The sequence below is a fragment of the Aedes aegypti genome, chromosome 1 (assembly GCF_002204515.2).
Source record: "Aedes aegypti strain LVP_AGWG chromosome 1, AaegL5.0 Primary Assembly, whole genome shotgun sequence".
Classification (NCBI taxonomy): domain Eukaryota; kingdom Metazoa; phylum Arthropoda; class Insecta; order Diptera; family Culicidae; genus Aedes; species Aedes aegypti.
This window is the reverse complement of record NC_035107.1, coordinates 225,789,247-225,805,047: the sequence shown is the minus strand read 5'-3', so window position 1 is coordinate 225,805,047 and position 15,801 is coordinate 225,789,247. Positions and strand designations below refer to the sequence as shown.

The following is a 15,801-nucleotide window of genomic DNA, read 5'->3' as shown; positions in this document are numbered from 1 at the left end:
TGTGAACTAAAATAATTGAAAATCTACAGCACAACACAAAACATTGACAAATAAGCAGTTAAAAACGACGGACAGTACACGAAGAAAATTAAAACTGTGAGTAACATAAAATTCTATTAAAATCATGCAATAATAAAGTGTTTTGTTGTAGCTTTAAGCTTACTCTGCTAAACAACGAGTTTGTCTGGAGAGGTTTTCGAAACGTCCAATAGTCCGTCCCGTAACACAACTCAAAAATACAATCAAATTGAGTTTACTAATCATCCATACATCCACCAAGTATTCCACCAAGCAATCAAAAATATTTAGCAAAGATCCATCTTACCCGATTAGAAAATAGCTAATTGCTCGTGTGTACAAGGGATGTACAAATTTTGAGTAAAATTATGAAAAAACATCTACTTGCTCAGGTGGGTTTCGAAACTTGCTAGACACGCGTTTAACCAACTGAGCCATCAACTGAGGCACAGTATGACTGAAAATTTTGAATCCAAGTCCACTATGGGTCGGGTCAAAATCCAACACAAAATCTTGCAGTCTAACTTTTAGGATTGCCCTTTACGGAGACGAATTGTCGAGGCTTGGATGAAGCAGATGAACGGTTACGTTTTACATTCCCGGTGTTCCCTAGGCAGAATCTCCTACAATGCTCATTTTTTTATCGCTTGCTTAAGAATCATTCCCATCAGGTTCATTATATACATCTTTTAATTTCGAATGGATTTACCCAACGAAGCTCGTCTGCCGATGTTGTAGCAGGCAGTTTCAACTCCTTAAAATTGTCTTCTTGTGGATAACCGTTCTAATTATTTCAAATCATATAGAAAACCCCCTGCCGCTGCAGGCAATTCCTATTCCGATCTACTTCTAAAAAAATATCTCCCACAATTGTAGTCCAAGATGGTGAAAAAAATACTAATAAAATTGATGTCGGATTACGTTTCTCTAATGGATCCAAAAATTATTTGTTTAATATTGGAATGCTCGTTCTTTGAATGGCAAAGAGAATAAGTTGTTTAATTTTCTTACTGCTTACACATTATTAAAAGAAAATATTTGTGGCAAAATTTGTGAACGTTTGAAAATTGATTTTAATTTTGGAAGTGTAAATCTAAAACACCCTCTCCACCAGTTAACTCTCTCTTACTTGATATTCCGTATCTCGATATCGAGTTAGAGAACCATAGCAAAAGTTGGTTTTCATGGCCAACTCGATGGTCTCGATGGATCGCCATTGCACTGGTTTTGTGTTCTATAACTCGATACCTCCCTAACTCGATGGTCCCTTCAATAGCGAGTTATGGAGAGTTGACTATATTACCGAAAGAAGGGAAAATTGTAATTGATATAATATTTTTTCCATCATATCTCGAAAGGAAATCACGTGTTTGTTAAAATATAATTTATGTTGAAATATTAGCAGGTTTTATGATAATGATAATTTTAACAGCAGGGCTTGTGCGAATTAATAAAACAGCAAAATATAAAAATGTTCAACATTTAGCTTTACTACATTTTATCTTATAATAGTATAAATATAAATTAATAGGGGCGGGCGACGAGGGCAGGATTAAACATATTTCTCGTCGTTCGCGTACCACGGTAGAATAGTACATATCGCGGATCGGCGTTCAATTTTTTTATCGGGAAATATTGCGAATCCGGTTAGGCGCATTAATTTCAAATTATATATTTATCGATTACCAAAACGAATCCTTTACCAAAACCTTTTCCATATCCAAACTCCCTGTGTCTACTTGTGGATGTGCAGAGGACTCCTCGGCTTTCATAAAGCAAGTAACACATAGACATTTCCCTCCCATCCCCAAATTGACCCTCATTCGGAAGCAGCCGGCGCCGTTATTGTTTGTTATAATAATGAGAGCACCAGTACTTACACATTGAGGATGTTACTGATCCCGAGTAGTGTCTGTTGGTTCCCTGTGTACAGCTGTTCTTGCAATAACGGAGTAGCATCTGCGGGCGGTCAATCATGCTTTTGCTAATGCTCATATTTTAATATTGATGATTTGCAAAATAAATTGGATTCACAAATTTGGGCATATCTCTAACTATTGGTTGGAAAATGGCTGCACATGGCGTACCATTGGCACCTCGCGTACCTGAAGGATTAAAATAAACCCCTCTGTGAGGTCCTTAGCATCCTGCCCAGCAACTTCTATCCCTACCTCCTCGCGGTACTGGCCGGGATACGCGAGCAACTTTAGGAAAGATCGGGTAACCAACCCCGGTAGGAACTCTGGTCGTATGCTGACAGGGAAGTGAGGAGGGGGGGTTCTTCTGCAAACTTTGAGCTTCTGTTCCCTATGTCAGGGGTGGCTGATCATCGTTCAAGTGTTAGAGAAGGACTCTGAGCTATATTGTTAGACCGAATATTGTTTAGTTCGGGGCCTTCCGGCTGACGAACGAGAACGGCTTACAACTGATTGATTTCATACCTACTGCCTTATGTAACACTCAGAGATCAGCAGAGCAAACAGCAAGTCGATCATGTTTTGATTGATGGACGGCAATTCTCCAACATTATCGACGTCAGGACCTATCTTCGACCACTTCCTGGTAAAACTGCGCTCAACAATTTCCGTCTTTAACAACATACGGTACTGACGCTCACCTCAATATGGCCTTGAGCGGTTGAGGCAGTTGGATGTTACCATAGCATACGCCCAGTATCGCGAACAAACGTTGCCGGGATAGGATTCGCTCGCCGTCTGCTGGAGTAGCATAAAGGCAGCCATCAACGTCGCAGGCGAGGACATTGTCTGAGTCGACGGAATGACTGGTTCGACGAGGAGTGTAGGAGTATTATAGACAGAAGCGGAAGCAGCAGATCCGTTTGTTCCTGGAAAAAAGTGCAGTTCTATCAAAGAAGTTCTATCAAATACCCTACGCATCACGCAGAGGCTTCGTGCCGCAAGCCAAAATGTGCAGGGATAGAGTTGGGATCATTTTTTTTGACGCACGCGAGTTGTTCGAAAGGTGGAAGCAGCTCTACGAAGAACACTTGAAAGGCGTTGATAGCACAAGCACGGAGATTCAAGGCAGCGAGAGAAATGACTACGTCGGTATGTTGAACATTAGCAACCAACCAGCTCTCACTTTAAGAGGAGCTAAGAATACCGTTAAACAGCTCAAGAATGACATGGCCACTGGGAAGGATCGTGTCGCCGGGAATATCAGTTCTTTACGCATCACAATTGAATTGAAAGTGGCATACGGCAGTATCGATCACATAACTCGATATTGAAGGGACCATCGAGTAAGGGACGAATTAAATATTACGTTACGCAAAATTTGTCACTTTCAGTCTGAAGTTTCAGACCCCCTCCCACCCCCATGTAACAAGTTTTGCAAATAAAGAGACCCCCCCCCTTCTCCCTAGTGCGTAACGTAATATTTGAACGATCCTTAAGGGTGCTAACTGCTTATAGAACACAAAATCCGTACAAATGCGTTCCAAGAGACCATCGAGGTAGCCATGAAAACCGTTTTTTCTATGGTTCTCTAACTCGATATCGAGATACGAAATATCGAGTAAGGCAGAGTTGACTGTGTATGCTGGTGGGCGAAGCCAAAAGCGACAATCCAATTACCTCGGATTCTTGCTGACGGCGGACGACAATGCTAGCCGTGTAATACAAAGGCGTATCATCTGTAAAAGTCGTGCCTACTATGGGCTCCAGAAAAACCTACGGTCAAAAAAAATTCGTCCCACACCAAATGCACTATTTACACAACGCTGTACATGAAACATAAAACGTGGAGGATACCCGGAGAAGACCTGTCAGCACTCGGAGTTTTCTAATGTCGAGTGCTTAGGACGATCTTTGGCGGTGTGTAGGAAAATGGTGTGTGGTGCCGAAGGATAAATCACAAGCTCGCAATGACTCTACGGCGAACCTAGAATCCCGAAGGTAGCAAAAGCTGGAAGAATGCGTTGGGCGGGACATGTTGTAAGACTACCCGACAACAACACTGCAATATGGCAGGTTGCTACAAGGAAGCGAGGAGCATAGCGGCACAATGAACTGACTAGGTGCTGCAAGATCTGGCGAGTATGGGCCACAGTCGAGGAGGGAAGGAGGCAGCTGCGAACCGAGTTGTACGGCGCGGAGTTGTTGACGCGATATTATTGCAATTACAATGTAATACATATCAATAAATAAATGACTTTGAATATTTCATAAATGTTTAAATTTGTTCTTCTATGCCAAATATAAAACCAAATAATTGGATCATATCGACCAGTTCCGAATCATGCTGAGTAATATCGTAAATGCCGAATAGCATAGCTTTAAAAGCTGATAGCTCGTCTCCAAAGACATATCTAACACACTGCCACACGAGAATCGGATCCGGTTTTGTGCCCTCATCATTACAATCAGTAGATTTTTCCTCGTAAAGCGATAATCCAAAGCGTTGTCTTCCCGGTAGATGAAATTACTCGGCCAATCCGAATTGTAAACTTGACGTCCCACGTCCGATGCCTAGAAAGCAAAAGTTAATTCTTATCAAATGTGTCAATCTCTTTGTGGATCCTTACCTTAACTTCCAGTCGATCGCACACCCATCCAAATAGGATCAAACATACTATCGACACCACCCCGGTCAATATCGTGAACAGGCTTCGACTTCCACCGTTCCCAGTCAGTTGAATAACCATTACGAAGCAAGCGTACGTTATCAGAAAGAAATAGATTTCCAATGTCAGCATCAGATACATCCGGAGCTTGTCCCGAAACACCAACGCATTCGCCAGTAGTCGCCGATGACGACGAACACACTCCCGGAGTTCGCCAACATTCCAGCAATCGATCGCCTGGCGAAAATCATCTGCCAATATCTCGAACTCCACCGTGAACACCAGCAGCGTGTTGAACGTCATGACTTGGGTGATGTCACTCATCTGTCCCAGCATTACGATGATCGGAGGATACAGCCAGGAGGCCAGCACTTTGACAACCGCGAACTGTGAAGCTTGCTGGATAGGGCTAGTGTGCTTCAGTGTTAACGCCCAGTACACCGCTTGGCCAACGTTCTGCGCCCAGTAGAGCACCACAAAGACCAAGATCCGGGGTCTGGAGCGTACTCGCATTGGGTGATGTCTATCGCGCCGTTGCAAATCTGTGAGGAATCTGATCACTTCCCGTAGTTTATGCCGTCCATGTGCCAACACTAACCACTGCGTAAAGCAGGATCCGCCTGCTCCGAACAGGAACCACATACCGAAGTAGAAATCGATCGGAACCGTTGTGGGATCGATCATGGGAATCGACAGAACGGCTATTGTTAGATAGAGGAAAGTAAGGAAGATCGCCAGCAGTTTGATGCGGGTTGATAGAGTGCGTAAGTTCCAATGTAGGAAGCCAACGTAACGGTCTATGGTTCGGTGGAATAGTAATGGATCTTCGATACGAGACAGTTTGAGTGAAATCCATTGCGTTAGGTTTGGCATGGCGCCAGGAATTTACTGGCGAGATTGTGACGGTGGTATTCGAAACTTTTGCGTGTGAGGTAGGTTTCTAATTGGATCATTTTGGAAAGTTTCAAATACGTTCGCATGACATTAATTGACTCGCGTAAAGGGGAGTTTGCTACTGAATTAACCTGTGATTAAGATTTTTAAACAATTATGTTTCGTAGGAACAATTTTAAACACGCTATGTGTAGCTAATAGTCAGTGGTAATCAAATGTGGCCAGATCAGAAACTCCACTCACCAACGTCGCCAGAAGTTATCCAATGTGTGCTGGATTCCAGCTGTTTTTCAATGCCATTCCTTAGTTACTAAGGCTTAGTACGTTGGACACTTCTCCGGCTCTCGCACACTATTCGAACTTTATAGTAGAAAATAATTCGCATTCGATGATTCATCTTCACCTCTTTCCAGCTGGATAGATTTGGGCAGTTGGGAATAACCACTCTTAACACCATTTAGGAAAAATTTACGTGAATTGCCGTAATAGAAAAAAAGTTAAAACTTAATGTTCAAGCAGCTGATTCTCAGCCTCCTGTGAACCGATTTTTGATTTTTTTTTTCTATGAATCTCTTGGAGAGATTCTCTTGAGATCTCTTGGAGAGATTCGCTTAAAATCTTTCGAAGAGCTCTTTCGGAAACTTTCGGAGAGATTCTCTTGGAATCTCTCTGGGAGATTATTTTAGAATCTCTCAAAAAGATTCTTTTGGAATCTCTCAGAGAGATTCTCATGGATAGATTGTCTTGGAATTTTTCAGAGAGATGCTGTGAAAGAATTTCTTTTGCGATCTCTCGGAGAATTTCTTTTGGAATCTCTCAGGAAGATTCTCTTGGAATCTCTCGGAAATATTCTCTTGAAATCTTTTGAAGACATTTTCTTGAAATTTTTTGGAGATATTCTCATGGAACCTCTAGGAGAGATCATCTTAGAATCTCTCGGATTCTTTTGGAATTTCCAGGAGTATTGTTTTGGAATATCTCAGAGAGATAATTTTAAGAGTCCCACGGTAAGATTCTTTTAAGATCTATCAAAAATATATTCTTAGAATCTCTCGGTGAGATTCTCTTGGAATCTCTCAGAAAGAATCTTTTGGAATCGCTTGGAGAGATTCTCTTGAAGTCTCTCAGAGAAATTCTTTTGGAATATCTTGGAAAGATTCTCTTGGATTCTTTCTGAGGAATTCACTTGAAATCTCTCGGAGGGATTCTTCTAAAATCTCTCATAAGGATTCTCCTGGAACCTATCGGGGATATACTTTTGGAATTTATAGGAGAGATGGTTTTCAAATCTCTCGGAATGATTATTTTGGCATCTCTCGGAGAGATTCTCTTGGAATCTTACGGAGAGATTCTCTTGTAGTCTCTCAAAAAAATCCTCTTGGAATCTCTTGGAGATCTTCTTCTTTCTGGCATTACGTCCCCACTAGGACAGAGCCTGCTTCTCAGCTTAGTGTTCTTATGAGCACTTCCACAGTTATTAACTGAGAGCTTACAATGCCAATGACCTTTTTCGCATGCGTATATCGTGTGGCAGGTACGATAATACTTTATGCCCTGGGAACTCGAGAAAATTTCCAACCCGAAAAGATCCTCGACCGGTGGGATTCGAACCCACGACCCTCAGCTTGGTCTTGCTGAATAGCTGCGCGTTCACCGCTACGGCTATCTGGGCCCCACATCTCTTGGAGATATTTTCTTGGAATATTTTGGAGAGATTGTTTTGTTCTATTCATAGAGATCTCTTGGAATCTCGTTGAGGGATTCTATTGGAATCTCTTGAAGTGATTCTATTGGAATCTCTTGGAGTGATTCACTTGGAATCTCTTGCATCGATTCTCTTTAAATATCTGGGAACGATTCTCTTGAAATCTCTTGGAGAGATTCTCTTGCGATCTCTTCACGCTAAACTTGTCACGCTCAGAAATGAGTGCCGAGTACACAAAACCAGCCTCTCTTCATGCAGCACAGATTCTGTGCCCAGGGGGCTGTAAACAGTTTTGCGCAAACGGTGGTAAACAAACCGAATGAGTGAAATGTGCACAGAGGAGGAACGCTTGGAATGCGGAATTCGCTTCCAGTTTTGTTTTGCTTCTGAAAACATTAAAAACAAACATTCAAATTTTTAAGTTTTCAGTGATTTTTTCATTCGAATAGCCGAAGCGGAAGCAAATGGGGAAAAAACTTCCACATTTGCGACCATCTTCCGGCTTTTCGCCTGAAAAAATCACAGAAAACTCCCCATCATACCAACGGCCAACTGTTTGCTGCCGCGCGGGAGAGATTGACAATTCCATTTCCATCGATCCCCGCACAGCCGAAGGCCAACACATCGGCTACACACAGCATGAATGCAACTTACACAGAATTTTCACTCAGCCAGAGAGTCCTGCATTGGTTGCCTCATTCTGTGTAGTTTTTACACATGCGCTGCGTTGAGCAGGCTTAGCGTGTTGGGAAGATTCGCTTGAAATCTCTCGGAGAGATTTTACTGGAATATTTCGGAGAGTTCTTATGGAATCTTTCGGAGAGATTCTCTTTAGGAGAGTTGTAATCTCTCGGAAAGATTCTCATGGCATGTCTCAGAGAGATTTTCTTGGAATTTCTCGGAACGCACTCTTGGCATCTTTTAGATGGGTTGTCTTGGAATCTCTTGGAGAGATGCTCTTGAAGAGTTTCCTTTGGAATCTTTCGGAGAATTTCTCTCGGAATCTCTCAGGAAGATTCTCTTGGAATCTTGCGGAAAGATTCTTTTGGAATCCTTCGGAGACATCTCTTGAAATCTCTTGGAGATATTCCCATGGAAACTCTAAGAGAGATCAGCTTTAAATCTTTCGGAGAGATTCTCTTGGAATATCTTGAAGAGATTTTTATGGATTTTTTGAAGAAATTCTCTTAGAATCTCTCAGAAAGATACTCTTGTAAACTCTCGGAGAGATTCTCTTAGAAACCTTAGGAAAGATTCTCTTAGGATCTCTAGGAGAGATCTCTAGGCGAGATTCTCTTAAAATCTCTAGAAGAGATTCTCTCAGAATCTCTAGGAGGGATTCTCTCAGAATCTCTAGGAGAGATTTTCTTAGAATTTCTAGGAGAGATTCACTCAGAATTTCTAGGAGAGATTCTCTCAGAATCTTTAGGAGAGATTCTCTCAGAATCTCTAGGAGAGATTCTCTCAGAATCTCTAGGAGAGATTCTCTCAGAATCTCTAGGAGAGATTCTCTCAGAATCTCTAGGAGAGATTCTCTCAGAATCTCTACGAGAGATTCTCTCAGAATCTCTAGGAGAGATTCTCTCAGAATCTCTAGGAGAGATTCTCTCAGAATCTCTAGGAGAGATTCTCTCAGAATCTCTAGGAGAGATTCTCTCAGAATCTCTAGGAGAGAATCTCTCAGAATCTCGAGGAGAGAATCTCTCAGAATCTCTAGGAAAGATTCTCTCAGAATCTCTAGGAAAGATTCTCTCAGAATCTCTAGGAAAGATTCTCTCAGAATCTCTAGGAGAGATTCTCTCAGAATCTCTTGAACAGATTCTCTTAGAATCTCTTGAAGAGATTCTCTTAGAATCACTTGAATAGATTCTCTCAGAATCTCTAGGAGAGATTCTCTCAGAACCTCTAGGAGAGATTCTCTCAGAATCTCTAGGAGAGATTCTCTCAGAATCTCTAGGAGAGATTCTCTCAGAATCTCTAGGAGAGATTCTCTCAGAATCTCTAGGAGAGATTCTCTCAGAATCTCTAGGAGAGATTCTCTCAAAATCTCTAGGAGAGATTCTCTCAGAATCTCAAGGAGAGATTCTCTCAGAATCTCAAGGAGAGATTCTCTCAGAATCTCTAGGAGAGATTCTCTCAGAATCTCTAGGAGAGATTCTCTCAGAATCTCTAGGAGAGATTCTCTCAGAATCTCTAGGAGAGATTCTCTCAGAATCTCTAGGAGAGATTCTCTCAGAATCTCTAGGAGAGATTCTCTCAGAATCTCTAGGAGAGATTCTCTCAGAATCTCTAGGAGAGATTCTCTCAGAATCTCTAGGAGAGATTCTCTCAGAATCTCTAGGAGAGATTCTCTCAGAATCTCTAGGAGAGATTCTCTCAGAATTTCTAGGAGAGATTCTCTCAGAATTCCTAGGAGAGATTCTCTCAGAATTTCTAGGAGAGATTCTCTCAGAACCTCTAGGAGAGATTCTCTCAGAATCTCTAGGAGAGATTCTCTCAAGATCTCTAGGAGAGATTCTCTCAGAATCTCTTGGAGAGATTTTCTCAGAATCTCTAGGAGAGATTTTCTTTAAAACTCTCGGAGAGATTCTCTTTAAACTCTCGGAGAGATTCTCTTGAAATCTCTCGGAGAGATTATCTTGAAATCTCTCGAAGAAATTCTCTTGAAATCTTTCGGAGAGATTATCTTAGAATCTCTAGAAGAGATTATCTTAGAATCTCTAGGAAAGATTCTATTAGAATCTCTAGGAGAGATTCTCTTAGAATCTCTAGGAGAAATTCTCTTAGAATCTCTAGGAGTGATTCTCTTAGAATCTCTAGGAGAGATTCTCTTAGAATCTCTAGGAGAGATTCTCTTAGAATCTCTAGGAGAGATTCTCTTAGAATCTCTAGGAGAGATTCTCTTAGAATCTCTAGGAGAGATTCTCTTAGAATCTCTAGGAGAGATTCTCTTAGAATCTCTAGGAGAGATTCTCTTAGAATCTCTAGGAGAGATTCTCTTAGAATCTCTAGGAGAGATTCTCTTAGAATCTCTAGGAGAGATTCTCTTAGAATCTCTAGGAGAGATTCTCTTAGAATCTCTAGGAGAGATTCTCTTTAAAACTCTCGTAGAGATATTGAAATCTCTCGAAGAAATTCTCTTGGAATCTTTCAGAGAGATTCTTTTAGAATCTTTTGGAATCTCTCGGAGAGATTCACTTGGAATCTCTAAGAAAGATTCTCTCGGAGAGATTCTCTTAAAATTATTCAGAGAGATTCTCTTAGAATATCTAGGAGAGATTCTTTCAGAATATCTAAGAGATCTTCTATTAGAAACTCTAGGAGTGATCCTCTTAGAATATCTAGGAGAGATTCTCTTAGAAACTCTAGGAGAGATTCTCTTGGAATCTCTCGGAAAGATTTTCTTGGAGAGATTTGCTCAGAATCTCTCGGTAAGATTCTTTATGAGATATTATCTTTAAATCTCTCGGAAAGCTACCCTCGGATAGATTATTTTAGAATCTTTCCGAGTCATTCTATTGGAATCTCTAGGGGAGATTGTCTTAGAATCGCTAGGAGAGATTCTCTCAGAATCTTCATGGGAGATTCTCTTAGAGTCCCTAGGGGAGATTCTCTTAGAATATCTAGGAGAAATTCTGTTAGAATCTCTAGTACAGAATTTCTTTGAATCTCTAGTAGAGATTCTCTTGGAGAGATCCTTTTCATAACTCTCGGAGAGATTCTCTTGAAATGAGTAGTGTTTGATCCTTTGCTTGCGTCGCTTGTCCCTGCGGGGGCGGGTGATGTGAGCAGGATCAACCGTGTTGCGCGTCGCTCGCGCGGCATGAATAAATAGTGGCGTGATTCGCGGATAGGGTCAGTAGTGTTTGATCCTTTGCATGCGTCGCTTGCTCCTGCGGGGGCGGGTGATGTGAGCAGGATCAATCGTGTTGCGCGTCGCTCGCGCGGCATGAATAAATAGTGGCGTTAAACGGGTTAGGCGTGAATGTATCATGGATCGCATCACCAATCGCTGGTGACTCCCAGATCTTTACCTTATCCCACTAACCCAATATCCTTTCCATGACAACTGTGGAGATGCAGAAGATTCTTCGGTCTCTAGTAACAACGGTTGTCTAGCTAACATTCCTTCCCTTCCCCGATGACCGTTAGGACGTGGCCGGCGCCGTTATTGACTTTTAAAATTTGAGCTCTCGATTTGTGCACATTGAATAATGGTTAGCTAATCCCAAGCCCCATTCATTGATTCCCTGTGCAACTTCGATTGCTCTAGTCAATCACGGAGTAGCAACTACGAATTGTACGGTCATATATGCTCATGCTCATGCTCATGCTCTCGGAGAGATTCTCTTGAAATCTCTCGAAAAAAATCGTTTGGAATCTTTCGTAGAGATTCTCTTGGAATCTTTCGGAAAAATTGTCTTGGAATCTCTCGGAAAGATTATCTCGGAGTGATTCACTTGAAACCACTTGGAAGGATTCTCTTGAATCTTTCGGATAGATACTCTAGGAAAATCTCGGAGACATTTTGTTGGAATCGCCCGAATAGATTCTCCCTCGGAGAGATTTTCTTGGAATTTCTCAAAAAGATTTGGTTGCATCTTTTTGGAGAGATTCTCTTTTTATCTTTCGGAGAAATTCTCCCGGAATCTTTCGGAAAGATTTTCTTGAAATCTAGTAGAACTTCTCTTGGAATCGCTCGTAGAGACTCTTGGAATCCATTGAAGAGGATTTCTTGGAATCTCTCGGAGAGTTTTTTGAAAGGTTTTTGAGAGTTTTTTTAACTTTAACAAGGAGATTTTTTTTCAATCACACATAGAGATTTTCTACGAATCTCCGGTAGAAAAAGAAAAAAGATATAGTAGAAAACTTTTAGGAGAGATCCACTTGGAATCACTTAGAGAGATTCTCTTTGATTTCTCTGGAGGATAAATCTCTTGGAATGCCTCGAATAGATTTTATCGGACTTCTTCTGGAATACCTCGAAAAGAATTTTTGGCATCTTTCGGAAAGATTCGCGTGGAATCTCTCGGAGAGATTCTCATGGAATCTCTTGAAGAAATTCTCTTGGAATTGGTCGAAAAGATTCTCTTTGGAATCAGTAGTAGAGATTCTTTTGGAATATCTTGGAAAAAATTAGTAGGATTTTTCAAAGAGATTTTCTTTGAATCTTTTGAGAGATTCTCTCGAAATCTCTTGAAACGATTCGTTTCATTCAGGAGCCATATTTACGACTCTTATCAGGTAAAGTTTGTGACTTTCTGGGTATACTATAGAAATCTCTCAAAAACACCCTTTTTGTATCCCCAGGAAAGATTCGCTTAGCTTAAAATCCTTGGTATCCTCCATATAATTGGTCTGATTTGCATTTTTTCCGTATTCATTTTGAAAAGTCTACAAAAGGATACTCCTAGGAATTCTAGACAGATTTCTCTGGAGGTTCTTAGTATAAAAGTAAAACGTTCCGTGTGTCAATGGTGCACAGATTTGCTTCTTCGTACAGATCGGATTTGGCTTATGTCGAGCAGATCTATGATACCCAAGCTTTGGAAGCGCACTGCAACTCTTGAGAATGGCATGAAAACCATTTGGTATGTAAAATGATGTCCGTGTAAGGGAATCAAACCAAATGTTGGAAAATGCTTGGACGATATTATCCGGAGAAGAAAGGGTGTTTTTTTCAATTCTTCAAAATGATGATGTTCTTATTCAACATATTTCTGAATTTGAACACAGGTGTAAATCAGGGGTTGAAGCCTGAGAAAATTGAGAGTATCTCTCACTTATCGCTGTCTGTAACAATCATGATCCATAAACACATCATTAGAGTCTATTTACAGTCTACTGAAATAGCTTTTATTATGTTTTTGATGCTAATTGGTAAATAATCGAGAAAAATTGGGTTTCCCTTTCGCAGCTGATATTTATCAAGCTTGTTATACAACTTGTGAAACATTGCCGGTCATGGACCGATACAGTTGCCATGTTTTCTTTGCTTGTTTTAAACGTGCTTCGAAATCAGTTTAGAACGAATTATGGGAATGCCTGGCGTAGATATATTTAAAAACTACTGATTGTAAAGTCTTGGAAATCTATCGACAGACGCTGATGTTAATAACGCTAAAAACTTATCGCTATTTTGTTACTTGCTTCATACTTAGATTTTTACAATGGCATCCAATATTCGTAGTAAAAAATATTTGATGAGAACTTTGGAGTAGGCAAAGTTTTATTGTCTATTGATTTCTATTCATTGCCCTCATTCAAAAAATTTACACATTACGCAGCTTCAGATAAAAATTTCAGTTGTATGACACGGATCTTCTTGTTTTTTATTCCTTTATTAAGGTTAATTTTAGCACATTGACATATAGCTAAGGACTGTTCATTTTATAAAGTGGACACTTTGGACATGCAATATCTTTTTGATTTATCAATGAAATCGAAATCTGTTTTCTGTACATCGTTCGACTAATATTGTACAATGCTGTGGTAAAAAAAAAGTTACCAAAATAATATGATTTCACACTAATAAGGCAAAACGTTTAGAACGGTCGATTTTTGGAGGTTATCAAAATCAAGGATTATTAAAAATCGGCAGGAAAATTCGACAATTTATATTTTTTATTTTCAAAAAAATGTTGTACTTAGAAAACATTATCAATTAGAAGCTTGCTAAAAAATATCAAGTTATTTTTGGAGAAGCAATTTTGCAGATATCACAAAACCATTTTTTATCATTTTTTTAAAGAAAAATATCTTAAATTTAAATGGAACTGATATGAGTAGAATTTTAAGGTTTAAAGCACGTCCAGACGGAAGTAATAATATAGTATTTATAATAAAAATAACTTACGCCTTCATAGAATTGCTGATTTAGTCCCCACGTCATATTTTAAGCACAATAGAAAAACAAATAATTTATTTTCAGAAGACCAATCAAAGCACAATGACAATCATCAAGATTGGGAACACTGCTTGAATTAAATCAAATATATTTTGCATGTATTATTTTCAGAATGTGTTATTCTGAGACTACCTATCAAAATATTTTGAGAAAAACGCTTACAGTTTGCTCTAGATCGATAAACATGCGTATAATTTTAAAAGTATGGGATTTTTCAATAAAACGACCATAAAGGGTAAATTTGGTACCCAAGAATGCGGTTAAAACTCAAGATTTTCCTTTTTTTATACATATTTAGTTTCTTTAGTAATCTAAACCAGTTTTGAACACGCTTATTACTTTACTTTTTTGCTGGTAGTAAAAAGATGGTGTATCAGCAAATTTGACCATAAGGAAAGATCACTAAAGTGACTCAGCGTCAGGAACTGATGGAATATTATTGATGTTTTTAAAAGCTCTACCTTAAGTTGAATAGTAAAGGATACCAACATACAATTTGTTCATTAAATTTAGGATTTTTTTTCATGCGAAAAATAATGCTTAAACTTGACGAACAGTTTTCTTAGGAGTTTTTGCAAAAACTATTTAGTTCTTCAACCGAAAGCATTTTGTAAGTTTCTGTATTTTCATAACATTGTAGAATAATAGTTGAACGATACACAGAAAACCGTTTACGATTCCATCAATAAATAAAAAAGATATAGCATAAACAAGGTGTCCACTCTATAAAATGAACAGTCCTTAGTTCTTCACCTGAAAACACGGATATTCTCTACTACGGATCTCTTGGACTACGTTCTTTGGTTACTAAAACTCTCCCCCAATTAGCAAAACAAATACCAAAGCTCACCTGACTTCCTCCTCGCTCTTGGCGATCATCCAGTACACCTTGGACCGTTTCCGCCGGGACCCCAGCGCGATAAGCTGTGATACGCTGACGCCATCGGGCAGCGGAGGCCGCCGCGGAATCTGCCCTGTCCAGTGCGCTATCGCCAGCATTTCCGGTGCTTCCTTAACGAGGATTTTACCAGCTGGGGACGATCGGCCGGGTTCCTGGAAGAGATACACCAACAACAAAAAAAAAAAAATGATTCAGTGGAATTCATGGTACTGTGGCAGATGGTAAATGGTAAAAAGGTTTTGTTTTTATTCCAAGAAGTGGGTTCAAGTGCGGTAACTGTAACTGGAAGTATATCTTCGCGTCATGGGCGTGGCCAGGTGTGTGTGTGTGGGGGGGGGGGGGGGGGTCAGATTGCATCCTCATTGATTTGATAGAGTTTTTGATGTGCACCATAGTTTTATTTGCTTCCATAGATTTTCCTGGAAAGCGTCAACAGTATAATATATCTGTAATATATCTTTTTGCAATTTCTCATCGTAATAGGCTGTTTTTCATCACGTCAATCTGTCATGAAACGGCCTACTTTCCTGCATTGAAGTATGCAGTGCGGGAATTGTCATTACGTAACTGAAACCAGTGCTGTAATGATTCATTACGCAACGCTTTCTCATTACGCAACTATTTTGAGTTGCGTAATGAATCATAACACAACAATTTTTCGGAAATTGTAAAGTAGTGGTGAATGCATTCCGACATAATCTCTCACACTCTCAAGTGGTCTTCTACGAAATTGCAAAAAAAATTGTACGTAACTCGTAGCAGAACTCGATTTCTACAGCACACGTCGTAAT

General features: G+C 40.0%; 1 protein-coding gene across 1 annotated transcript in view; it reads right to left on the bottom strand.

Annotated features, from left to right (window-relative positions):
* The window catches only part of LOC5577938, a 474,522-nt gene that overhangs the window by 199,052 nt on the left and 259,669 nt on the right, over window positions 1–15,801 (bottom strand). Inside the window, exon 5 of the mRNA XM_021857707.1 lies at window positions 14,960–15,162. Within this exon, the coding sequence (XP_021713399.1) occupies window positions 14,960–15,162 (203 nt within the window). The remainder of the gene's footprint in view (window positions 1–14,959; window positions 15,163–15,801) is intronic.